Source organism: Pempheris klunzingeri, chromosome 13 (assembly GCF_042242105.1).
Source record: "Pempheris klunzingeri isolate RE-2024b chromosome 13, fPemKlu1.hap1, whole genome shotgun sequence".
NCBI classification, from domain to species: Eukaryota; Metazoa; Chordata; class Actinopteri; order Acropomatiformes; family Pempheridae; genus Pempheris; species Pempheris klunzingeri.
The window spans coordinates 19,199,851-19,227,103 of record NC_092024.1 but is presented as its reverse complement, the minus strand read 5'-3'; the positions used below and the strand labels follow the sequence as shown (position 1 = coordinate 19,227,103).

The window sequence follows — 27,253 nt, the reverse complement described above, 5'->3', positions numbered from 1 at the left end:
GTGAAACTAATGGCTTTATTAGTGGGCGATAAGTCATTTCCTAATGGTTTTATTGCTTTAGGTTGTGAGGCTGTGGGAAATCCTCCTCCGGCATGAGGCTTTGTCTTTTAGCTAGCTCTTTAATTAATCAGAAGACCCCTCCAGTGGAAAGGAAAAGGGGAAAAGAGGGCTGCAAACCATCTGGACCACAATACATTAGTTAAGTCATTCATGACTTACATGATTACCTTATGGTATGTCTTATTTTTCATTTTTTACTAACAAGATCAGAGGTTTCTAACTTTCTAATAAGCCACCTGTATATTTTCTATCATTACAGGTTTCTAAAAGTCAGCAGTCCAGAATTATGATAATCAATGCAGCCTTTAGTTTTTGCATACATTATAGCATGGCCCTGGTCCTGATGTGTCCATAAAATAAAGAAATGATCAGATACAAAGCAGAACAATCTGTGTCCTCCAATGGTTCAGAGAGCACTTACTGGACAAACACACTATCAACATGAAGTCCTTCACATTTGAGGAAAAGCATTAATTCAGTGTGTGCAGCAGAAGCATCAGCATCACTGTATCATACAGCTCATGGTGACTGTGAGGCGCTCAGAGCTGCAGTTTCCCCAAATGAATCTTTATTGCAAAGACTTCAGCGCCACCTACTGGACTCCTTAATGACATGAATGTCTGAACTAAATTTCTAAAGAATTTTCCTCAAACCCTCCCTGTGACCTCTTACCTAATAAAATTGTATGAAGAATTTGTGGGAAGTTCAATGTAAGAAAAGTACATACATGCAAATGCATAAATAAGTCAGTTTAGAGAAAGGGAGTATGGCAGCGTGAGACTCTGAGGGCAGAAGTGAAGTGGGAACAGTGCAACAATGGAAGGAAATCCCCATAGAGACTGGGAGCTTGATAGCCTGCAGACTCTCTAGTGGTTGGTGAGATTTTCGTGGTTTAACTTATCCAGCACTTTTGAAACATTGCCAAGATTTTTTACGTCATAGCTGAGGTTGTATTTTCAGTGGTTCTGATTTCTTTTTATTTAACCTTACGGTCCCATCAAGAACCTGTGTAAAGCCAAAATAGAAGTTTTTGTAGTTGGACAGAACATGTGAAACTTAAGCCAATAAAGCCATTGTTGAAAAGTATTGATCCTAAGGAAATGATGCAAAAGGAAACAACGTTGTTTCCCAGTGTTATGTCCCACACTGATAAGCAATGCACTTGCTAATTTTAAAGCCAGAAGGGAAGGAAGCATGACAGCAAAGTTTCCGCCATACCAAACAGTGTAGAGCAAGAAAAAAAAATCCTGTCTTGGAAAAAGCTTAGTGTTGGTCTGTGTGCTCGGCGTCAGTGAGGAATCTAACACCAGCTTATGGTGGAATTATGGCCCATAATGAAACACATCCCATTTTGGAGATACTGAAGTCATTTAATCTTGGTGAGTGCATCTGTATTTGTTCCTTGTGATCGAAGATCGAAGGACTATTTCCCAAAGCTAAGAGTAATAGGCTGTAATGTAAAATGCAGACCTGATAGTTCTTCAATGCATACAACAAATTGTTGTCACCTTTTGTTCTATTTTAAAGGAAAACTTAAAACTTAAACTTAAAGGAAACGTTTTTCTCAGGGCTACTGAGACAAACATCATTTTCAGACTGATGATGACTGATGAATATCGACAAATGAGCTCTGAATAAAGCACTCGATAAGTTTAGGACCAAAATATATTAAACTAATAAAAATAACCAGACCTCTCGGGTCATCTATTATTGTCTGCAGCGACAACATCGTTCTCACGCACCACATGTTTGGCACAAATAGAATAGAATAGAAGAAGCTTAAAACCTTCCTGTCTGCCTCTCCCTTTTATTAAGTTACATTTATTTTCTCTGCAATTATATTATAAACACTTCCTCTCTGTGTTTTTCTGTCTTATTCCATTTAGCTTATGTTTCATTCTCGTGTAATTCTATTTGTAAATGTCTTGTTTCTCTTGCCTTACTGCCTGTCTTATACAAAGCACTTTGAACAAGCTGTGGTGGGAAAAGTGCATATAAACCTGCTTTGAGCAACTTTTCATGAGAAGTCAGGGAAGTATTTACTCAGTATGCATTTATAGTACTGCACAACATAATTTCAGGAAGAACGTCAGTCATTTCTTATGTCTCACACCAACGATATGATCCATTTGTGCTTCAACACAATGATTCTACATAGACAGCGAACCCACACACAGGTATGATGTAAGATTTTATATAACACCGTGCCCAGTATAGCAGTGTCCAGCGATAAAAAAATCAATAAAAAGAACAAAATCCTGAAGCAAATCTGGCACATATGAGATGTGCTTTTCTTAGCTGATGCAGCAGCTCTTTGTCAATGCTAATAAGATTTTATTTCTAACTTGAAATGCAGCTGAAACAGCCACCTGGGGAAATACTCTTGCCCATTTTTAGAACAATACAATGCATCCGGCCTCACCTTGTACTAAACATTTCCAGCCATTACCCTGATCCCACATTACTTCCCCTTTTCTGACATTCTGCACTGATTTTTTTTCTTCCTTTCCAGGCGATATGATTCTAGCCTTCTGTTTATCTGTGCTTGTGGGCCTGCTGCTGGGTGCTTTGGTCTACGTCATACTGACCTGGGCATCCAGGCGCAAGGCCACCATCAGGATCACCAGGCGCTCCAAAAAGAGATCTGGCACTTCGCAATCACAAAACCCCATGAACAACCCGCTGGGCCTTTACAGAAGCACTTTTCTGAGCGTCTACAGGCAGCCCTCTCTGGAGCCAGTGGGCCCACTGGGGAGTAAGCCTGGTGTTGAGACCTCCACCTTTCGCCCACAGCCCAAGAGAAGCAGAGCTGGCCTGGAGATGGGAGAGGACACTCAGGTCACCATGCCCGAGGACACAGCGGCTTCAAACTCATCAGACTCAGCATCCCTTGTGCCGAATAAGAGACATTCCTTCTGGTTGGGCGGCAACGGACTTAAAGGATTCCTCCCCTCACAGACTCCCCCTCCTGCCTACGACAGTGTCATCCATGCCTACGAAGAGACTTGCACGTAAATCTGTGCACCGAAAAGGGAGAAGATTCTGGGATTACGTCAGCAAAGGGACAGTGGACTCATATTGAGAGATCAGACCTTTTCTGAACCTTTTCAGTCTTTAGTTCATAACTGAATAAGGTGCTGTCACAGCCAGCAAGTTTCAACTCAGTATTATATTATGACACACAGATATGAGGTGCAACTAACAATAATTTTCATTTGCATGTTCGCTTCTCATTTAATTGATCAGTTGTTTTCTCCATAGAATGCCACAAAATAACAGAAAAATGCCCACAACGGTTTCCCAGAGCCCAAAGTGACTTCCTCAGATGTCTTGTGCAAAACTCAAAACAATAATCAGTTACAGTCGTATAATGACGGAACAAGCCAATGTTGAAAAGTGACTCAAACAATTAATAAATAATAATAAATAATAATAATCTAATCATTGCAGTTCTAATATAAATGCTTAGTTTGTGACCACTGCAGACCATCTCCTGACCCATGATGTCCACCAGTAGAAAGACACTGGTGGTAAAGAGAGACTCAGGGGTGATTTTACTCTGATCATGTGAAGATGAGGAAAACACTGTGTGCTAGATAGTTATATTATCAAATACCACAATAAAGATTTAATGATTATATTCCAGTGCTTTGTGCCTTTTGTGCAAAAATACAGAAATTAGTTTCTTTCTCACATTAGATTCACTTATTTTAGAGTGAATCTGGTGTCATTATAGGCAACTTCTATGTGAAATGGAGGAAAGTCAAGGTGAAATCAGTCACCTAATTAATAATACTTAACACTATGGCAGGAAGGTACAGGACATTTATCACATCAAGGTCTTGCGTCCAGAATGTCACTTCAACTTACATTACAATGATGGGGTGCGCCGTGTGAGGTTGCCACAACGAAATAAACCCCCTTTTGAAGTGCAGCAATGAATGTGTTATTGATTACTGCAGCCTGTGGACCAGACTCCATTTAAGATTGTGCCAAAATTTTATTAAACTGTACACACTGACCTTCAGTGGCGCTCGACGGGCTTGCTGAGCGTACTGGTGCTTTCGTTTTAACTGGACTTGAAGTTCGGGGTCTATTTTCCGTGCTACCTGCCTCATGGCAACCCCTTTTAAAGCCACAACCCCGAAGTGCGCCAGCGGAGAAGTGCCTGGCAACACGACCGCACTGACTGTGCGCGGACCGTCTGTGGATTAACGCTGTTGTAGCAGCTCCAGGTAGGTGCAACTGCATAATGTTTGTCCCTATAACCTCTTAGATGTGAGCGCTCCTTTATTTCCCACCGCAGCTCTTTGGTCTCGTCAGCATCGTCTAAGTCAGACTGCTGCATGCGGTCAGACAGGCTCCAAGACGCCTTTGAATGAGACATTTAATTGACGTGATGTGTAATGTAGTGAGGGAGCTTTACAGGGAAGATGGTGGGTCTTTCACTTCGACTTTTTATGTGATGCTGTGAATCCACATTCTTTTTGTTTTTAAATCGCTGTTTGATTGAAATGCCACTTTTGTCCCCCCCTCCCCTCCTCCCCATTCCCATCATCTGCATTGCAATACGTTAATGGTGTTTTTCATGTGTTAACTGGAATATTAAAAGGAGTTCACATCCTTGCCTGGCTGGTGTTTGACGTAAAATAGGATGAACGGACAGTATCAGTACCCATGGAGACTGCGAGTGCCTTGATCTCCAATGCAGTGTTGCTGTTGCATAGAGACTGAGAAAAACTGAATTTCAAGGTTGATGCACTGAATGACAACGCCGCTATTTTAAGCAAGAGCCACCTTTCTCTCTCTGTGTGTCTCTCTCTCTCTTAAATTACCTTACTTGTTGAATAAAGGTGTTTTTATTCGTCCCCCCCCCCCTCCCTCCTTCAGGGCTAACAGGATTGCACAACTCTCCAGAGCCACATCAGGAAGAAGACATGGGGTGGGCCACTGTCATCAAAGAAGCCTCTCATCATTTCATCGCAAACTCTGAAGTGCAGAGCTGCTTGATTTAAATTAAGGCATAGCTGGACGATATCTGGCCATATGATGCCTTTTACTTCCCCTTAGATTTTATAGGGAGCACCAATAGCAGAGCAGCCATTACTCTTCAGTGCATCACCTGAATGGAAATATGGACACCTTCAGTGTGGGAATTTTGACTCAACATGCCCAGGAACTATGAGGTACGTTGCACTTCTGTCATATCAGAAACTAATCTTACTTTTATAAAATATTACTCCATATTATGTATTCCACTTATCAGTCAGTATAAACTCATTCTGTGCAGCTGAATGTTATTCACATCCCCACAACTTGATTTTGAATTATAGAGGAGATGTTTGCAGTGATATCTTGTAAGTCTGATTATTTCTTGTGAAATACGTTACATGCGATGCACAAAACATGAAGCATATACTTTATGGATATTGTAAAAAACATTGAGTCTTTGGTTTGACTGTTTTACTCAGCATTATGTATGTACAATGCAGAGATAAGATGGGTAGACAGAGAAGATGAGATTCTGGCAAGCAGTGGAATATTTTAATAACCATAAAGCTACATGTGATGAATTAAAAGGGCAAAACTGTGCATTAAAGGGTTAAAGGTTTGACATGTAGGTGGGTAAATCCTCACAGTGGATATTCTTGATGGAAAATGTATCTTCTTCTACTCCAAATATACATGTGAGCCCTTTAGGACATTTTGTTTTCAGTCGAAATGAATGCACTCAGTCTGAGGCACACCTAACCGAAATGAACAAAGCTAGTAAAGGGGAAACAGTATTTCAGCAGACATGAAAATGCTGCAAACATTTTTTTAAAGCGCAAATCTGCCCTAAAATAGAATTGAAATGATTTTTTCAATAATCCCCTCAGTTTTAGTGTGTCAATCTGTACACATAAAAGACGGACTGTAATGATGATGTCATCTGGAGACAAATCCTGGAGCTGCTCCATAGACAGTGAATAATAGAACAACAGCTAGAACACTATGAGCAGCAGCCATGGTGATTTGACTGGTATAAGGGCACATTTGGTGATTCACAGTTGCGAGCTCTGTTCACTCAAAGGACACTCACTTGGAAGTATCTCAAGTGCATGAGGCCCTTGTTTCAGCCACTAATTTGAGGCCTGTGATCAAGCTCAGTAACTAGACGCCCATCAGTATCTGTGTATGTGCTGTAGGCTTATATGTTATAGTATATATCTTATTGGTCTTCTATCAGGGTGGGTTTGTCTTTCAACATGAAGCTTTAGGTGGCAGAATTTAAAGGTTAAACACACCCTCCTACTCTTCGCTTGGTCATTCATCTTGATGGTCCTTGTCGTGATGATAAATAGAATACAAATATGCAAAGCTATCATGGAGCAATCGAACCACAGGGTCCCTTTAGTGGCTATTCTGGACCTTTCAATCGTATCACCATTTTTTCGAACACCTTAAGGTGTTTATGGCGGCCAAAAAGTTGAGATTCTTGTTCAGTCTTGAATTTGGAAACAGTAATTTGCAGAGTAATCTCACCAAAAGGTCATTTTCAAGTAGCTGAAGCTTTTGATCGTATCACACAGTCTTCCTCAGCAGAGGGAGTCACCACAATGTCTAAGATGTGAGCTTTTATTTTATGTCTATTTAATGGTTTATTTTACTGCACTTCTTCTCATTATTCTTTGTTTCTGTTGCTAATGGATTCTCTATCTGAGTTACTGTAAACCAGCTTCCTGTTTACCACCACTGATGAACAGTGTGTGTCCCAGAATGAACTGAATATTGACAGAAGCCACTTTTATGTAAACGTCAGGTCACAGACAGATAATGTACATCGGATCAAGTTTTATAATGAAAAAAATCCAAAAAGTTGTATATTGCCTCTTCAACTTGCCTCTTCCTCTGCTTCACCTACCAGCCTGGTCACTCAGTAGGGATGTTGGCTGCCGTGGAACATGGTCCCATCCTCTGCAGCGACTCCAACATCCTCTGCCTCTCGTGGAAAGGCCGGGTCCCCAAGAGCGAAAAGGACAAGCCGGTATGCCGGAGACGGTACTATGAGGAGGGCTGGCTCGCCACAGGGAACGGGAGAGGAGTTGTTGGCGTGACGTTTACATCGAGTCACTGCAGGAGGGATAGAACTACACCTCAGAGAATCAATTTTAACCTGCGAGGACACAACAGTGAGGTGTGTCTTGGCACCGGCAGAGTTTTTTTTCTTTTGAAAGAAAGTTGAATACACTAAGAGCAATTCCACAGAGGAAAATATCAATTTTCTTTCTAATTTTCCGCTTCTAAAGTAATCTCATTCCCTCTCGCAACATTTTCTGACAGAAATGACATTTATATTTAACCCATCATTGCAGAATCCTCCATCATGATTTAAACATCAGTGCTTACTGTCTTTGACAATAAGAGGAGATCAAGTTTAATGATCTCCATGGGGAAATTTAATAGTTGCAGCAGTGGAAGGTATTAGGATAAATCAAGAAATCTGTATGTAGACGACTAGACAGCAAACAGAGGTAAATAGAAATGCAGCCAACAATCACAACTCTTAATAGAGTAGAAAAAGAATAAAGAATATGTAGTAGTCTGGCATACCACAGAGCTAAATTGCACATGAACATACTGAATGCAAAAAATACGTACAATCTTAAAACGTATTCTAGAAAATATATATATATATATTCAGTATTTAATGAGTGTTTAATGAGTTTTCTTGTATGCAATAGAAATCAAATGAGAAATATAAGATATGTTAAAAGAAAAGAAAAAATTCTAAACGTGTAAAATCATTCACAGTAACAATTTATGTCTCGGCATGCCCTGTAGCTCATCAAATGCGTCCAGTTTACACATTCAGATAACACCAACATTGTGCCTGTATTTTCTCTGAATGCTGACTTTCCTTCCTACTGCAGTGGACTTCACAGTCAGCCTAAAGTGCATTTTTAGCATTGTGCTCATAGCGTATATTAATCATGAATGTTCCTCGGTGCAGAAAGCCACCTGTGCTTGTGAAAAATGGTGATGGTGTTTTTTGGGCTTTTGCAGGTTGTCTTAGTACGTTGGAATGAACCCTTTCAGAAACTGGCCACCTGTGATATGGAAGGAGGTATTTTTGTGTGGATCCAGTATGAAGGACGATGGTCTGTGGAGTTAGTGAACGACAGAGGAGCCCAGGTAGACGGTTTTTCTTTTTTCTACTGTCACACTTTTAACCTCAGCATTGATTTATTAAAAAGAGAGTCAATGTTTCAGTAAAAAGAACCTCTCTCAAGACCACGTCTGGTCTCCTAAAGACTGACCAACATCCTGTATATGTAAATGTCTCGAGGGTTTGAACAATTCTTTCCTCCAGGTGAGTGACTTCACTTGGTCGCATGATGGCACTCAAGCCCTCATTGCATACAGGGACGGCTTTGTGTTAGTCGGCTCGGTCAGCGGACAAAGACACTGGTCCTCCGAGATTAACCTAGAGAGTCAAATCACCTGTGGCATCTGGACGCCCGACGATCAACAGGTACGAATTGTGTGAATGAACTTATATAAATTAATTTTGTTTTATTTAACGTTTCTCTCTGTCTTACAACACAAACATCACTAATAAAAATTACATGTTGGGTGAATTGGTTTTTCCTTGTTTCAAATTCTGTCCTCAAATACAAGATGTTGCAAGTTATATAATGGGCTCTTTTTTTTTCCGTGCCTGTTTCAGCCAAGTATTTGATGCTCCGGAGCATTTTCATCATGTCATCTATTAAAGTTTAATGTACAATGCCCCCTCAGGTCTTGTTTGGTACAGCAGATGGTCAGGTGATTGTGATGGACTGTCACGGACGAATGCTTGCCCATGTTCTGCTGCACGAATCTGATGGGATCGTGAGCATGTCCTGGAACTGCCCTGATTTCCTGGTCGAGGACAGCACAGAGAGCGACACAGACTCTGATGACAATATTCTGCCTTTAGGTACAAACACGTCCCCCCACTGTTCATGCAACAGCTTGCTACCATATGTTGGCTGTGGAAAACTAATGTATTTACTTTTCTTTGTTCCTCCAAGTGCGGAGAGTCAAGCCTTTGTTGACGGTCACCTTCCTATCTGGAGATATCAGTTTAATGAACAACTATGATGACCTCTCTCCTGCCGTAATCCGCTCAGGACTGAAAGGTATAAAAATCCATGTTTTGCTCTGGCATTTACATTTCACATTGTGAATTGTGTTGATCATACGAGCCTTAACAAGCAAGGTTTTCGTACTCCTTCACTCCACAGATGTTGAGGCTCAGTGGTGCTCACAGGGAGACCTCCTGGCCGTGGCCGGCATGGAGAGACATGGGCTTTCTGCCGACTCAGCTTGTGCGTCCATCATGAGGAATGCCCTCGTTAAGTTCTATAACGTCCAAGGAGAACACATCTACACTTTGGAAACACCGGCACAAGTGAGTCCTGTTTAAATTGAGGGATATAGCAGATGTCACACAGAGCAGTGTGGAATAAAATAAATATCACAGTAGCCATAGGACTTTCAATCTCTGTTTAAGCATTGAAATGATCTTCTAATTTCTTTAGTAGATGTTGATCAAAATAGACTAAAATGGAATGAGAAGTCAAAGATAAAGTACTTTATTAATCCCAAAGCGGAATTCTAACGTCAAAGCAGCCTCTGTGTATAAATCGTAAAACCAATTGACTTGAATTGCAGTTACAAGGCCAAATTATAAACATGACAAACATGATTAGAATAAACAAAATAACATATAAAAATATAAAACACAGCGACATAAAAAACCTGACAACTCTAACCTTGTACACTCTACAACAGGGGTGTCCAAACTGTTTTCACTGAGGGCCACATACAGAAAAACAGACAAAGGGCTGGGCCACTCACTAGAAGTGAGCTATATTGCTAACTATCAATCAAATGTAGGTAAATTCTGCTTGATAACTGAATATGATTCAAGACAAAAACAGCCTTTCCATTAGTGGGCTTTCATTTATCAGTTGTGGTACAAGCTGGTCTTTGCCTTGTAGCCTCTTGTTCAGTGTGTCCCCACCGCCCCTCGGCGGACACCGTAGATTCCTTTGTGCTCACCTGTCCCAGCTGGAGCTCCATCCGTCGTACCTCCACACAGCTCGTCCCATTTAACTCCGATCATGCCAACTGCACCTGGCACAGCTTCAAAAACATCCTCACCCGTCGTGGTGCTCTTTAGCCTGCTAACATCCAGCAGCTCCTCCGTAATGCAGAAGTGATCTTCATTAGTTATTAGCTGTGCTCTCATCGCACACCGCGTCTGAAACTTTCTGCACTAACTTGCTCTCTCACGTTTCCTTAATTCTGCCATGTTGGGTCACCTGTAGCACATTTCTTCTTCTATTACTCATTTTATAGAGAAGCTGCCTCGTTCAAGACAGTTACTCCACCTAGTGGTGAGACTAAGAAGTACAATACAGTCCAGCGCAGGTTCCATGTGTGGGCCGCGTTCCAATACCGTTTTAGAATTTCCTGCGGGCCAATGAAAGTAGTAGTTTGGACAGCCCTGCTCTACAATGATAGTAACATACTGTAATATAGTTACATTAGTGCAAGTCATAAGAATTGTCCTTGAACATGAAATAGTATTAACTGAGCACCGAGTATAATGTAATATATGAATTGTGTGCAGAACTGGTTGTTATTTTGAAGGTCTGAAGTACAAAAGAGAAAAGCAGAAAGGCTGGAAAGATTAATAGCAGATGAATCAGCAACATAAGAAATGTGATTAATAGATGCAATAATGTATCGTCTGACAACGAATGTTAGTTGTTGGTTACTGAAGGGATACTTTTATTGTGAGTAACTGTTTTTCAGAGACCCATCACCACCATCTGCTGGGGTCACAGGGACTCTCGTCTGTTCCTTGCATGTGGACCAGCTCTGTATGTGGTGCGTGTGGAGCACAGGGTGGCCAGCCTCCAACTTTTATGCCAGCAGGGCATCGCTAGCGCCCTGCGAGAGGAGAAAGACGTGGGGAAACTGAACATGCCCTCACTGCTCTGCTCTTACGTCACCACTGCTTTCATCCCCACCATCAAGGTGCATTGATCCCTGATTTATTGCTGTGCAGTAACAGTCATAGACAGCTCTTACCAACTTTGTGATGATGCAAAACTGCTGACTGAGATATGTTTTCGTTTGAGCGTCCAGCAATCCTACAGCCCTTTCCTGTCTTTGTTCTAGCCCCCAATCCCTGACCCCAACAACATCCGTGACTTTGTCAGCTACCCCACAGCTGGGAATGAGAGGCTCCACTGCACCATGAAGCGAGCAGAGGACAGCCCTGAGGCAGGCGGACCCTGTTACACTCTGTACCTAGAATATTTAGGAGGATTGGTGCCTATTCTCAAAGGAAGGCGCATCAGTAAACTGCGGCCCGAGTTTGTCATTATGGATCCCAAAACGGACAGCAAAGCAGGTAGGCTAAGACTTACAGGGCCTCATGCATATAAACATATACATGTACACATACACACAAGTGCATTTTTATATAGATGAAGATATACCCTCAATGTAAGTATGTTGCCACTATATAAAATCACATCTCATAGTCAACACATGGGTAAGCCATTTTGACCAATTTTCAATACAGTAATCTATAACATGACAATGTGAGTTGTCAGTAATTATCTCCATTGTGTATATATTATAAACTGAGTCAAGCCACTCATTTATTTTTTCTTAAGCCAATTCCTGGTCACAGCACCATCAACAAGTATTTATCTCGCTTTGTACAGTGGAGCTCTTCCAGATCACAGAGGTACATGATTTTAAAATTAAAAAAGATGTTCGTCCTTAAAACTGCTTCCAGGACATCATGGACAGTTCTCCAAAATGGAGCCACAGAGGGACTCCAGAAAATATCATTGCATTTTTGCTATTCCACAGGACCTCCAGCTGGCAGGCTGATAAGAATAGTTAGTCTTTTGCGCTGGAGTACAGAAGAATCGAGTCTCATTCTTCCAGCTGAATTCTGTCCAAAGGTGTATATTTCAAGACCACAGCTTATAACAAGAACCCCAAAACTCCAAAATAACTTTTTTCAGATGTCATACAATAACTGAACAATAAGTAAACAATACATATTCTAACTTTGAAAGTGCATTTTTTTATTTCACCATCTATTTAACTCAAGACTAAGCCAGGATAGCAGTTTCTCACTGTTTCCGGCCTTCATGCTAGGCTAAGCTAATTTGCAGCTAGCTGTATTCTTATATTTAACTTAATATTATGAGCGTGTGCACAGCTGAAGCTGGAAACCATTAAACTCAGGACACTCCCAAAGGTCAGAAATCCTTTTCCTTGTCACCTTGAAATTAAATCTGCACCTGTGTCATCTCTTCAAAGTTGTGCTCCATTTTAAAATAGCAGTACATTTTTATTTGGTGTGCCCGTCATTCACCTTGAATAAGAACGAACACGGAGTCTGGTGGTGACTGCTCCTCTCTGATGTAACATGGTCTGAGGCTTGATACAGGAATAGTCTGTACCATGACCTGGCTGCACTGGGGTTGTATGTAGCCTGTGGTCCCACCAAACATATTTTTCTTTACACAGGAGTAATTTATTACCATGCTAGTATGCGTGAGGACTTATTTCAAACTCACCTTTTCTGTTTTGTGTGTTTTTTTTTCCAGAGGAGGTGTGTGTTAATCCCATGATCTCATACACTGACAGCTGTAACTGCTCTGACTCCAGTGACATTGAGCTGAGCGATGAGTGGGTTGGAAAGAAGTCACCAAAATTATCCAGAGGAAACAGGTCACCCAAACTCAGAATATAGTTTTTTTAACACATCGCACAGGCCTGAACCACAGAGTGTTTGTAGATATTTTTACAGCATTTTTCATCATGCTAACTGAGTTCATGACTATATTGTTAACTGTAGCATAAAAAGGAAAAATATGACTGAATAATTTACCTCTTTGTCTCAAAGGATGAACTTGGAATCAAGAAAATCTCCCAAACTTTCACGCGCCAATCAGGAAGGCCAACGGTCGCCACGGTTACCAACAAAGAAGCCTCCAATTCGGTCTCCCAGTCTGACGCGTCGAGAATTTTCTATGGACGGGATCACAGAGGTATGAATCTGCATTACCTCAATGTTGGTATCTTGGTCACGTTTTTTAATGTCCAGATCAAAACAAAAAATCTGATCATTTTATTATGTTGATAAAAAACCCCTGATTCATTTTCTTCTCACAGCTACAGTTCTCATTTCTATTTCTGTCTTCTGCTTTAAAGCACAACTACCTTGCTCAAGTCACATCCAACATTTGGGGGACAAAATTCAAAATAGTCGGACTTGCTTCTTTTCTCCCTGCAAATCTCGGTGCAGGTAAATGTCACAAAAGTCACGCGTGCACATCATGTCGACCATTCTGAGGAATTTAACCGTCACCATGACTTTCTTCTGTGTTTCAGTCATCTATAAGACCAGTTTGCTTCATCTGCAGCCAAGACAGATGACAATCTACCTTCCAGAAGTGCGAAAGATTTCTCATGACTTTATGAGCCTGCCTGTATTCAACCCCAATGTGTTCAGTGAGGATGAGGATGATTTACCAGGTGTGAATGAATAAAAACACAATGTTTTCAGCTCATAAGCTTATGAACATTTTAATTGTATAATTGTATTTATTTTCAATGCAATTGGCTCAGTGTTTGCATGCGCTGAAAATCACTTACATAGTTCTCCTCTGTGTTTTTATAAAGTGATGGGGCCATCCGGAGTGGCAGGAGACAATCCTCCTTGTACAGTCAACATTCCCATAGCTCCCATCCACAGCCCGGCTCAGGCCATGTCTCCAACTCAGAGTATCGGCCTGGTTCAGTCTCTTCTGGCCAATCAGAATATTCAGCTTGATGTCTTGACCAACCCTACAGCCACTGCAGCAGCTGCAGCGGCAGCAGCAGCAGCTTCTGTTCCTGTCACTGATCATGGGCAGGATGCTGTGGCGACACCGTATCCAGTACCAACTAGATATTCAAATCCTGGTCAGGTGATCTTCAACGGGCTGGAAATAGGTCCTCTTCTTCCTGGTACCCTTCCTCCTCCACCTCCACCTCACCACCTCCCACCGCAGCCTCACCCACAGCGGTCTCATTCACAGCAGCCTCGCCAACAGCAGCCCAAACAGTCACAGCAAATGCAGACACAGCAGCAGCAGAAAATGCATCATCATCAACAACAACAGCAGCAACAACAACAGCAGCAGCAGCAACAGCAGCAGCAGCAACACCATCATCAGTCCCAATCGCAGCAGCAACTCCAGCAACTCCAGCAGCAACAACAGCAGCTACAGCAGCAACATCAACAGCTACAGCAACTGCACCACCAGCAGGTGCTCCATCAGCAGCAGCAGCAACAACACCAAGTGCAGCAACACCAACAAATACAACAAGGCCAGCAGCAAGTGACACAACTTCAGCACCAACATCAAATCCAGCAGCAGCAGCAGCAGATGCAGCTGCAGCACGAACAGATGCAGCAACAGCAGCAGCAGATGCAACAGCAGCAGCAACAAATCCGGCAGCAGATCCTGGAGATGAGGCAGCAGCAGCAGCAGCTTCAGCAGCAGCACCAGCAGATCCAGCAGCAGCATCAACAGATGCAGAGGCAGCATCAACAAATGCAGCAGCAGCTGAAGATGCAGATGTCGCTGCCCCCTCCTCCAACTGGCTATCCAACCATTTCTTTACAACAGATTCATCTTCTGCCCCAGATTCCTCCTCCTACTACTGAGCCTGGGTTCAACAGGGGGGAGCATGGACACACTCTTAAACCAAGCTTGCCGCGGACTTTACCTCCGTTCCATGACATGGACGGATCTATGGAGATTCAGATGAGGAAGTCCAATCCTCCTCCTCCGTACCCGGGCACAGTTGTGTCCGCAGCAGCAGCTACAGCTGCTACAACGCCTCAAACTCTTGTCACAAACTGTGACAGCCCAAGTGTCCTGGCACCAGATTCCTGCCTGAAAAAAGATGAATTTTTGCTCCACCCTGTCACATTACAGTACCCGACACCTCTGGGGTATGAAAGGATCACGACCTTTGACAGCAGTGGCAATGTGGAGGAGGTTTGTCGACCACGCAGACGCCTCATTCGCAACCAAAATGCGTATGCTGTCCACGGCTCGGCCACGCTCAAAGTCACCTCCTCTGAGAATAAAAAAATTCAGCTTCCCTACAGCTCAGCAACATTGAGTCGCCTCTCTGTCCCTCGATACTCAATACCAAGCGGAGACCCTCCTCCTTACCCTGATCCAGCCAATCAAGTAACTGCTACACTTCCTCCTCCCCAGAGAATTGATAGCAGTCTGATTCATGCCACTCTACGTCGCGACCGCAGGGACGTGGGACTTAAGGTGCCACAGATGATGGAAAGCTCAAGAACCCTCCCCACCAAGACGAAAATAAACAGCGCACTAGCACTTACCTACCAGCAGAGGGTGCCCACTGCCTTGTACACATGCACACAGTGCAGCAGTAACAGCAGCAGCACCAGTGTCAGTGTTAGCGGTGGTGGAACCACAAGCAGCGGCATTGCAGGGGGCACGGTGGTGAGACAGGACTTCCCACCAGGGAAGGGAGCACATCACAGCACCATAATTGTGCACTCCAAAGGTGCCTCACCCCTGGCGTCTCAGTCATCTTACAGTCTGCTGGGTACTGTTGACAACAGCAGGGACAGAACGGTGTATGTTAACTCAGCGTTTACCGAAGATGAGACTTTAAATCAGCAGTGTCACCTTGAAAAATCTGTGCGCCATCTGACTCTCGGTGATGTCAGTTTGACAGTTAAACGCCCTCCGCCTTACCAGTGGGACACCTCCACCACAGAGGAGTTCTGGCTTACCCCAGAACAGACAATGTTAGCTCCTCCACCAGGGCCTCATAAACCGCCTCCACTCATCATCAGTCAGGCTCAGCACTTGGACATGACTCGGCTACCGTTTGTCCTCACGACTAAGCCTCCAACCAGTCAGAGCACGAGCACTCTTACTTTCCCATCAGGTTACCAGATATCCCTCTCGCCTTTTCCTCCAGGTGTGGGTCACAGTGGTCCTCCACTTCAGCCGTTACAGAACCCTCCACCACAGTGCTCTCCAAATGAAGTCGTTGCTTCAGTCCCTTTTGCTCAGCAGGAACCAAACTTGGTCTTGCCACCAGGTTATCCTCCAAATCTTGCTAACTTGGCCTGCTGCCCTCTCCCTCCAATGTATCCAGGAGCCAGCTCATGTGCCGGACTTCAGCTGCACCCTGTCAACCTCCACCCCTGGAACCCTTACCCCTGTCCGCCTCCCATGCAAGACCCTCCAGCACCACCTCTCCCTACCAAAACTCACCAGATTTTAGAGAAGCCAATTCTCTCCCCTCCACCTCCTACTGCACCGCCTCCGCCACCCCCGCTTCCTCCTCCTCCTCCACCTACTGAGCTACCGCCATCCAAAAGTGCCACAGAAGATCTAGCAGAGTCTGCCAACAACTTCCCAGAGCCATCATCCCTGAATGAAAGCCCCGTGCCGCAGGAGTCGGAGCGCTTCAACAAGAAGAGCCGCAAACGACTGGACAGCAGAGCCGAGGAGGCCAACATGCCCACCGTCTCTGAGGGCAAATCCAGAAAGGAAGGTCGCACGCTATCTGACTTCAACACGCTCATTTCCAGCCCAAGGCTTGGCAGCAGAGAGAAGAAGAAGCCCAAGGGGCAGAGAGAGCAACTCAATAAAACCAAGAAGATGAGCAGAACCACAAATGAGTTCCAGGACAGCTCAGAGAGCGAGCCGGAGCTGTTTATTAGCGGCGATGAGCTCATGAACCAGAACCAGAGCAGTAAGAAGAGCTGGAAGAACAAGCGCAGCATGCGTATGGCAAGTGAGCTGGAGGAGATAAAGTGCCGCAAGGCAAATGAAAGAGAGGACCGCAGTTTGGGAAGCCAAGGATTTGTCTATGTTATGGCCAATAAACAACCATTGTGGAACGAAGCCACCCAGGTCTACCAGCTTGATTTTGGAGGACGAGTCACGCAGGAGTCCGCAAAGAATTTTCAAATTGAGCTGGATGGTAGACAGGTAATGTAATAAGAAAGAAAACCCAAATATTCAGTGGTTTCAGTTTTTCAAATAATAAGTAATGATTTGCTTTATTAGTATTAATATTAATTAATATTAGTATATAGTATTTGTTAAACAAAATAAATCATTTAAATATATTTCCTTGAGCTCTGGGGAAGTGAGATCTGCATTTATCACTATTTTCTGACTTTTTGTAAAAACCAAGAAAATCATTGACAGTTAAAAGAGAAAAGAAGATATTTCTTAGTTACCTCCCTAGATCAATTTCAACAGTAACTGTTGTGTTGGTTAACACTTCCTCTTTCCTGTCCTTTTTAGGTGATGCAGTTTGGGAGAATTGACGGGAATGCCTATATTTTGGATTTCCAGTATCCTTTCTCAGCAGTGCAGGCATTTGCTGTTGCCTTGGCCAATGTGACTCAAAGGCTAAAGTGAAAAGGTTATTTTGTGTTGCTGTAGACCAATTCAAAAGAAACCACAACAGTCTTACATCCCAGTGTATGGGGCTGTATCTGGGACAATGTCAGCGTTGTGGTGGTTCTTCTTTTTAAGGATAGATCATTGACAGTCTGTCAAAGGCAAAGTCAGTCTAAGTCAGCAGTTATGGATGGATGATGATACCAGTTACTCCATCATTTCTAGCTCATACGTTGAATGTAGTCAACTTAATTTTATTTATTATTCAAGTGTTATTTAGTGAAATAAAAAATGTCAACCTTCCCTGAATAAACAAAAGAAACTAAGTAGATGTTGGAATGGATTTTAAAAGCAGTGGTGAGGTTAAGTACCACATGAGGTGCCAAATATACCTCCCCTCTTCTAAACAAATGGCTAATTCAGTGTATTTCAAATTATTAGATATTTTATATATGTCTGTGATGTTAATGTTACCTTCGTTATGAGGTACGGTGGCATTCAAAATTACAATTAATGTTTTGTTAAGAATATCAAACTGATCAATATCTTTATTTGTACGTTTATTCTTCATTCCAATCACATTTGCTCAAGAAAGTCTGTTTTGTTAAATATCCTCTACATAATGTTCAAATTGCTGAACATGCAATAGAAGAATATATTGATTCTGTAACTGCAACATGAAAAGTTGAGTACAGTTTACCATAGTTTGTATATTTTCTATTCATGATACTTCTATGAAGTGGTGCAATGAACAAAGTAAATCATATTCTTTTGGCCACAGTACTGTAAATCATTATTCAGTCAGAGCCGTTATGATCTGATCATGTAGTTTCATGTGTAAATTTACATTTTTCCTTTAATTTCCGAAACTCCCCTCTATGATTGTCAGTAAGTTTGTGTTTGCAAATAACCAAAAATTTGACTGAGAGTAAGTTAGTCGGAGATAAAATGATCCCCACAAACAAAAATTTGCATAAACACTGAGATCCTCTCGGTGAACCTCAAACTTGGAAGGCTCTGTGTTGTTTTCAATGGGTGTTTATGATGCTACTACATCAGTAGTTTGCCACGTTGGATTCAGTGCTGCTTTAGATAGATAGAGCTTGTGTGCAATAACGCTGCTTACATAGAACTGATGTTGTACCTGCAAATGAAAATAAAAAGCTGCTTGCACTGTGTATTTAGTAAATGACTTATCATTATATGCTTAGAAAAATGTGCTTATATGTTGCTAATTTTAGTAATTTTGTACTTCACCTTTGCTTTAACATGGTACCAAGAGTCTTTAGATGTTACACTTGTAGAAAAAAGAACGAGAACAATAAACTTGCAAAGGTATTAAATACAACATATTCATAAGTTGTTAAGATTATCTGTTAGTAGGAGTGAGATTCACGTAGATTTGGTGCTAATGTATAAAGAAACAAATGTGGAAATGTGTGGACATTTTTCATTTGCCAATAGAAGGTTATTTAAAATTATATGAAGAAAGTATTTTGAGAGAGGCTACAGGAAATTTAGCGCAGAAGGTTTTCATTGAAGAGCTTTTCATTTAATGCAGCTTCAGAGACTTCAGCGACCGTGCGTGTCAGTTATCAGCAATACTGCCTAATGAATAGTTGGTTGCCTGTTTTTTTTTCTTTCTCTTCTTTTGTGAAGGAAACAAATATGATATGACCATAGGTTTACATGGACCTATAGGCTGGCCAAAATGTGATAAAAATAAAAACACTGTTCCAAATTTTTTTGCTGTCATGTTTCATTTCCAGTTTGGCTCTTTCACTCTCTGATACAAAGTTAGTGACTCCAGGAGCAAAGACCAGGCTACATCCTTTAGTCTGTTGTGGTTATGAAGGGATCATTTGAAGTGCTGTCTGAATCATATATCATATATAAATATATAAGACACATGTGTGACTGATGTTAGTAATATTTTTCAGAAAAAAATGTAGGTTTTATTCAAGCAATCCAACAAACCCAAATTAAATCATAAAAAAAGTGTGTTCCAATTAATTTAACTATTAATTTAATGTAGTTATTCATCAAAAATCAAAACTATTTTTATGATGTGATGATTCATTTGAGGTTGCCATATAAACTAAAATGTGGAATGTTTCAAAGAAGGCAGTGTTGTTAGTCTTTATGATGTTTAGACTATATCTGGGGTCATGGGATGGACGGCTGGTGCAGCCACCGGAAGTTCCATACCGAGGCTTTTATTTTGAAGGCAGTACAGGGAAGCATGTTTTCTGTCTCATTTGACGCCAAAGTGCTTTTAGGAAGTGCAGACAGTCACGCTGAGGTTTCTCGTCGTTGAAAACCCGTCCAGGAGCTGTCGGACTGTCTGTGTTTTCAGCTTTAATCGTCGTCTCTGTGTGTCGTTATGTCTCCGTTTTAATTTCTGCCCTGAATAAATAGAAAGGACTCGAAACCCTGAGGAGTAAAAATGGACCCGCAAGTTGATCCCCAGCAAGGAGGTTGGTGACTTTAACTGTGTCATAAATGTTTGATATTAACCACAATCCATTGCAGTGATTAACTGTTTTGAATCAGCTGAATTAACCCTTAACTAACATTTGACTGATCACGAGCTTTACAGTCAGTATTATAAATGTCCTTAAACTTGTATTTATTTCCGTTGTAGTCACGTCAGAAAACAGCCCTCCAGCTGAACCCACAGATCCTCCTGCGAGGATGACAAGACGGCAGATTCTCACCTTAATATCAATGGCATCAGTCAACTTCAGTTCAATGATCTGCTTCTCAATATTAGGCCCATTTTTCCCCCATGAGGTAAGCTGTATAGATATAGAGATAGATAACATTATCCTGTAACTTTCACTTCACAACATTCAGCCAGCAGAATTTACACAGGCTAGATTTAATGGTTAATAAATAACTTTTAAGATCAGATGTGTTGCCAGGTTGTAAAGCTGGTGTAATAATACAATTGTTGGTAATCAATTAATGATTAGTTAATAAGCAAATACCAGGCAATGTCCTTCAGCCTCAATAAGGTCCCCATGACTTGTATTTGATTTAGTATCTCTGCAGCACTTATATAAGTATATATAAGTTATACAGGCCAAATGGGCAAAGGGATTTCTCACAAACTTGCAACTTGTCCCAGCCTGACCGAGAACCCAAAAATGTGGACACAGGACCAAACCAACCTCAAGTCACACACGGGTTTATTTACAACAGAATTAGGAGGATACAAAACGATGAGGCTGCCACTCCTCATGAACAAAAGGTGGAATAAACTAAGGAATGATGGCAGAGCGCCGAAACCCAAAAAACAACAAACCAACAAAAGGCGGACAGCTACCAAAGCAAATACAAAACTTAGCTGCTGAATTACAGGGGCTGACGTCCACAAACTAAAAGCGAACAGCTAACCAAATAATCCAAAACTTAGCTGCTGGGTACAAGGGCTGATCGAGGCGATCAGAGCTCAACAAAGGTTCTGAAGTTGGGGGCAGGAGCCGGTATCCAGGTCGGGCAAGGCAGAGCAGAGCAGAGCAGAGCAGGGGTCGTAGTCAGGGCAGCAGTGGTCCTGACACAACTTACTCAGATTAAAAGCTTAAAACTACAACTTATATAAAGGGTGCCACATTAGAAAGGTTTGATACTGTCAGTGAGGCTAATAGGGGACTGACTACCCAGTGTTGCTGTATCATATCAGTCTTTTGTAGACCCCATACATGGATATGTGACCTGCAGAACTGCAGTCATCTACAATTAGATGCTCCATCTTTGCCAAAACTGCGTTGAGTTCTACTTTTTTAGATTCTACACCATATTTCACTGCTCCTTGTTTGTTGTTGTTGCATGCCTTTGCTTTCTACACCACTTGTGTTGTGAAATTCAGCTTGTGTCAAAACATTCTTTAATCCTGTGGATGCACTTTACTGCACTGATGTGTAACTGGTGTCAGCATTTAAATGTCTTGTTTAAAGTCTAAATCCGTAGCTGGAACGGTGGGAAAATGCAAATGACACAAGTGATGTGTAACGTCAAACAGCAGGAGCAAGACAAAATCAAACAGGAAGGCTGTTCAAAGTAAAGACGGCAAGGCAATGTGTCAGCATCATTCCCCAAATAAAAGAAGAGGAAAATCGTGTTAGTTTGCACAACATCCATCGGTCGCAGCGTTTTCTCGGTGGAGTGAATGAGTGATCATGTGGTAGACACCAAAGCCTCCCTGAAGGCCAGTGAATGACTGGCTCTGTTATGATCTTTGAACACAAGGTCTCAGGTGAAGTAAGGTCAGGTGACGTCACATGTAACAACTGTTAAACAAATGGGCATATTGGAGTAATTAACATGTAAGAGATAATGTCTGATTGATTGATCATTTGAGGAGTTAAATAGGAAGAATTATTTGATAAATGCATTTATTTCTGTTTTCTCAATGTGTTTTCTTGTTATCTTGTGTTATTCACTTTAATAGCACATCCTAATGTATTGCTTTTGTTATTTCATCTGTTGTCTCCTTGAAATAATCATTTCTCCTCAGACCCATTAACGCATGACTTGAATATTTCCACACAGGCAGTAAAGAAGGGTGCGAATCAAACTGTCATCGGTCTCATATTTGGCTGCTACGCCATCTGCAATTTAATTGGTTCACTGATACTGGGGAAATATGTAGGTATATGACATTATTTCTCAGCAGTTCACGCTACGTGATGTGTTGTTTGCTCCTCGGTTGTACAGTAATTTCATCTCTCTTTGTCGCTGTATCAGATTGTCCAAATTGGTGCAAAGTTCATGCTTGTTGCTGGGCTTTTTGTGTCGTCAGTCTGCACCATTCTGTTTGGGTAAGTGTTGTATCAGTAGTGATAATGGCCACAGAGATATATTATGTACAGTCGTAAATGATATGATATAGTTATCGTAACATATTTCAGCAAGTCTTTCAGGGCCTAACCCTAACCCTAACCCTAACCTAACCCTAACCCTAAGCACTCAGGTTGCAACCTGAATACTGATTTTAAATGTATAGTAGAAATAGTCACTAGAAAACTTGCTCACTTACTAGAAGTTGTAGCTTTCTCAGAGTTTTCACTTGTTGATGTAGGCCGAACTTTACATTTGAGGTGTTTGGCTTTAAAGGATAAGGCCTTTTTGTTCTATACTCTTACAATCAATAAATCTGAAAAGACAAAACCAACAGTAAATTGGTTCTTCTATCAGGTGTTGTCTGTGTAATCAATTTCTGCTGTGTTATTTCTGTGCCAAAGAGCTCCATTGTTGTTGGAAACTATTTAAAACACACCATTGAGCCACAGTGTTGCATTGGTTGAATTGCTCTTTTAAAATAATGGGAAGTGATGTTTAATTTAAAGTTGATCCACATACACTGTCCCTCTGCTGCTAATACTCACTGCTATGGAGCCTCAGTGTGCATAAACCTGCAGATAAAATAGCTCCAACAAATGCAAATGCACCATTTGCTCCAGTTTGAATAAAAACTAGTGTCTTTCTGTTCTAGGGAATCTTTAGCCATTTTAAAAAGGAGAAACAGTATATATAATATATAAAAACACTATTGTCTCTGCAGTGTTCATGGGTCTTGTTATTTTCCACTTGACGGCGGAAAAATGCGAATTTGTGGCTCCATTTGGTGTAAAAACTGTGATTCTTAGCTGTTATGTCTGAAGTCAGACTATTTAAGACCGAAACAACAGCCAATTTAGTCAGTCTGCATTTGTTTCAGTCCATTTTGACTCCTGTTTTACATAAATTGCATTTGCTTTCTTTTCTCTGCAGATTACTGGATCGGCTTCCTGCGGGTGCTTCTTTCATTGCTCTGTGCTTTGTAGTAAGGTCCATCGACGCCCTGGGCTTCGCTGCTGCGATGACCTCCTCTTTTGCCATGACAGCAAAAATATTCCCAAACAATGTGGCGACTGTTATGGTGAGTGTAGACGATCTGTGCGTCACTGCCGTGTTGTTTAGACATTGGAATCACGAGAAAACAAAAAAAGCATTATAGCTAGTGTTGTTTTTGTATCTCCCATTTCTCATTCAGTGCCATGGAATATAATAAATTGCTGTTGGAATACAGTATGAAGTGATCTGTTCAAGCTGAAAGATGCTCAGATTCTTCCCGTTGATAGTAGCTGCATGTTTTAACATGCTGTGTTTCTCTCTCTTCAGGGTAGTTTGGAGATTTTCACAGGACTTGGTCTTATTCTGGGGCCGCCGGTCGGAGGGTGGTTATACCAGTCATTCGGATATGAAGTCCCTTTTCTGCTTCTTGGATGTCTCCTACTGATTATGGTTCCTTTCAACATTTACGTCCTGCCGTCCTTTGGTAGCAGTTGGAGATTTCAGCTTGTTGTTTGTTATTTTCAGTCATTTCAATCAAAAAATCTTTCTACCTCCCTCTGATTGTAACCGTGAGATTTGTTTTTGCTCATCCCTCAGAGGCAGATCCCTCGAAGGACTCCTTCTTTCGGCTTCTCTCTCACCCGAAAATAGTTGTGCTGTGTTATGTGATATTCACCCTCAGTGCAGGTCTGGGCTTCTTGGATGCCACCTTGTCTCTGTTCGCTATTGAGGAGGTATTTTCCTTTCTTTCAGTAAAGTGAACTCACATTCTGTTAAAAGAAGGTTTATTGTTATGAATATGAATGACTCTTTTCCCCTCTCTGTTGTTCCCAGTTTGGTCTCTCAACTGGCCAGGTGGGGCTCATCATGCTGGGCTTGTCATTACCATACTGTCTGGCATCGCCAGTGATTGGATATTTTACTGATAAATATCCTGTGAGTATGAAAGCAACCAGCATTATTAAACATGGATAATCCTTTCATAATTGTAAAATTGTCATTTGGAAGTTGAACTAAATCCCCCGTGTGTGTTGGTGCTGGTGTTTTTCAGGCCACCAGGCCTTGGCTCATGGTGACAGGAGGTATCTCCACCGCTGCTGGCTTCTGTCTGATCGGTCCCGTCCCTTTCCTCGGCGTCTCGAGGTGAGCGAGGTTTTGTAACTAAGCTTATTCGCGTTCTTGCTGATAGTGACGTGAGAAGCTTGAGACCATTCTCATAATTGTCTATTTGATATGGAGCTACAGCCTGTTAGCTTAACTCAGGATGAAGACTTTTCCTTGAGCAAAAGATTTGTCCTTCTTTCAAGACGAGGAGGACTCAATGTGTAATGTGTTCCCTCATTCACAGAACTAACTCCTATACGTTTGAAAAGGTATCAGCTTATATTTTTTCCCTGTTTTTTGTTGGTTTGCATGTGCAGTCAGCTGTGGTTGCTGATCCTCATGCTTGCTGTAATTGGGTTTTCTCTGGGCATGACAGCAATCCCCACGTTCCCTGAGATCATTGCACACGCATAGTAAGTGGCTTCACATGCTGTGCTCCTACATTCATGACCTTTTTTTGTTTTTTCTATGTACATGTAATGCAAATTGAAACACATACTCCATATTCTTGTCTTATTTGCAGCGAAAAAGGATTTGAGGAGGGTTTAAGCACTCTTGGAATGGTGTCTGGACTGTTTACGTCCGTTTGGTCCTCGGGGTAAGTCCCATTGGCTTTTACTGACATCCAAAAGCCATTTACCAATCAGATGCCATATTTGAATCTAGAAAAAAAGACCGTAGACGTTGATAGTACTGTATGTATTACATCATTTTTCCCACTGGTTGATGCATATTTTTAATGTTTTGGTCAGTGATTTTAAAAGTCTAAATTTGTTTGTTTTCAAAGGACGTTTTATGGCCCAGTAGTGGGGGGCCTTATTACACAACATCTGAGCTTTGAGTGGGCAGCTGCAGTCCAGGGAGCCGTGGGATTTTTGGCCGTAAGTATCAGTTTGAACGTGGCTCGTATCCATGCCAGACAACACATGAGGCACATGAAACCGCACACAGCACTACCGCCACTGTTGTATACAGGTTGATTCTTATTTATTCTTTATATTTTTTCTATCTTCTTTCTTTGTTTTATTTTTATTTATTTATATATTTGTTAAGGTGAGAGAGAAACGGTATTTCGATTCTTCTGTTTGTCCTTGTACATACAGGAAAATTGACAATAAAAATCCTTTGAATCCTTGAACATTCTCACTTATTAGCATTTGTGTTGTCTCCTGTGTGGATCTGAAAGATCCCTGTTGCCATTTTACGACCATATCATCAAGAATAAATGATTAGCCACCCTTGCGTTCGCATTGGTCACACAGTTGATTTACAGGCCTGTAAAATGTTGCCAGTGAGAAAGAGACAGCATTAGACTGTCACAGTTTGCATTTAACGATGGAGAAATGTGATTCCAAGCCTGGCAATCATTTAGGGGTTAAACACACCATGAAGACTGATAGAAAAAGAAGTGTGATTCTCGTTTCTTAGCTGTTCCATGCATGAAACTGAAAGACCACTCTGTCCTCAGGCCTTTCTGCTTTCCGTGTGCTATCTCATTCAACGCCCACGACATCAAAGGTAATCATGAGCTTTCACATAAGATAATCAGATTTATGATTTGTAATCATGCGTCCAACAACGGCTGTGGTTGTGACACTTTTATCACTTTTATGTTTGACTTTAAGTGTTCAAGGAGAAAGTCGACAAACAGATGAAAGCACGCCTCTGCTGAATGAATGAAGCCCTCAGCGACACGTGGAAAGACACCGTACCGAACAAAACGTGATCTCAATGTTTCAACTAATTGTAGGCATCAGCCTCTGAGTTAGTTAGATAGTTTTTATTATTAATTACATTTGAATGTTTTTAAATTATACATTTTTGGTGTTAAAGAGATTGTAATGATTTTTACAACTGTATGTAAACTGGTACATTAGAATTAATTAAATTATTTTATACTGTGTACTAACTTTCAAGTTGTACTTTGGAGGAATGTAACATGAATGATTGTAGTCCAGCACTGGAGATCGCACAACGTTCAACGTCCAGATCACAAACTAAATGTGCCTTTTGTTCTGAAACTCTGCGTGCTGCTGTGTTAATGATCTTAATTTTTGACATCACATGACTTGGATTTAAAGTTAACTTGACACACATCAAGAGCTGGCGACCACATTCATTGTGGCATGATGGAAATAAACATGTTACGTGATATATGGGTCACAGAGGATCTGTGATAATATACAGCAACAATTCAACTGGCAAATATAACCGGGACCATTAGTGTTGATTCACTTCAATTCAATCCACACTGCATTTCTGTCCACTTCATATAAGTGGTTTAAATTAACCCAAGCCGGCATCATCCACTGCACGGCCTGCTTATTTTATTAAACATTAGTTGCAAAGAAGCCCAGTTCTCCACTGAAAGATAGCTAGATTCTAAAATAATTTCCCACACCAAAAAACGTACCTCCAAAAGGCAGATATAAAGTCATTGCATACCAATACACCACACACTTATGTTACTTTATAGGCAACTCCACCCGACTGGCATCATTTCACAGATATGTTCCAAAAATGTAATATACACATTCTAAAAATAGCCCATCAGTATATTTATTGAAATATTTTAGATATCAAAAATGTGACTTTACATATTCTTTATAGAAATACATGAGCAAAACATTTGTAAATGAATAATCTAATAACTGAAGAATAACTGAAGAAGTGAGATATACAACCCTTATTAATCTCGTACAGGCTAAGAAAAATAGAACTAC

General features: G+C 41.5%; 3 protein-coding genes across 3 annotated transcripts; all 3 read left to right on the top strand.

Annotated features, from left to right (window-relative positions):
* The first annotated feature begins 1,306 nt into the window (after nucleotides 1-1,306).
* On the top strand, nucleotides 1,307-3,668 carry myct1b (myc target 1b). Its single transcript, XM_070842860.1, has 2 exons — nucleotides 1,307-1,439; nucleotides 2,573-3,668. The coding sequence occupies exons 1-2, from the start codon at nucleotides 1,385-1,387 to the stop codon at nucleotides 3,073-3,075; spliced, it is 558 nt and encodes a 185-aa protein (XP_070698961.1). The 5' UTR covers nucleotides 1,307-1,384; the 3' UTR covers nucleotides 3,076-3,668.
* A 1,560-nt stretch (nucleotides 3,669-5,228) lies between these two features.
* tulp4b (TUB like protein 4b) lies at nucleotides 5,229-17,606 on the top strand. Its single transcript, XM_070842883.1, has 15 exons — nucleotides 5,229-5,246; nucleotides 6,968-7,237; nucleotides 8,107-8,235; nucleotides 8,414-8,575; nucleotides 8,842-9,022; nucleotides 9,117-9,224; nucleotides 9,330-9,496; nucleotides 10,909-11,133; nucleotides 11,278-11,512; nucleotides 12,732-12,855; nucleotides 13,031-13,175; nucleotides 13,339-13,432; nucleotides 13,519-13,662; nucleotides 13,810-17,168; nucleotides 17,490-17,606. Exons 1-15 carry the CDS (start codon nucleotides 5,229-5,231, stop codon nucleotides 17,604-17,606), a joined length of 5,478 nt encoding a protein of 1,825 aa, XP_070698984.1.
* Nucleotides 17,607-20,236: 2,630 nt separating this feature from the next.
* Nucleotides 20,237-26,551, top strand: slc18b1 (solute carrier family 18 member B1). The gene is made up of 13 exons (XM_070842504.1): nucleotides 20,237-20,381; nucleotides 22,143-22,238; nucleotides 22,338-22,411; nucleotides 23,364-23,511; nucleotides 23,754-23,910; nucleotides 24,024-24,160; nucleotides 24,261-24,362; nucleotides 24,478-24,569; nucleotides 24,848-24,943; nucleotides 25,054-25,128; nucleotides 25,318-25,411; nucleotides 25,999-26,048; nucleotides 26,156-26,551. The coding sequence occupies exons 1-13, from the start codon at nucleotides 20,283-20,285 to the stop codon at nucleotides 26,208-26,210; spliced, it is 1,275 nt and encodes a 424-aa protein (XP_070698605.1). The 5' UTR covers nucleotides 20,237-20,282; the 3' UTR covers nucleotides 26,211-26,551.
* The last annotated feature ends 702 nt before the right edge of the window (nucleotides 26,552-27,253 follow it).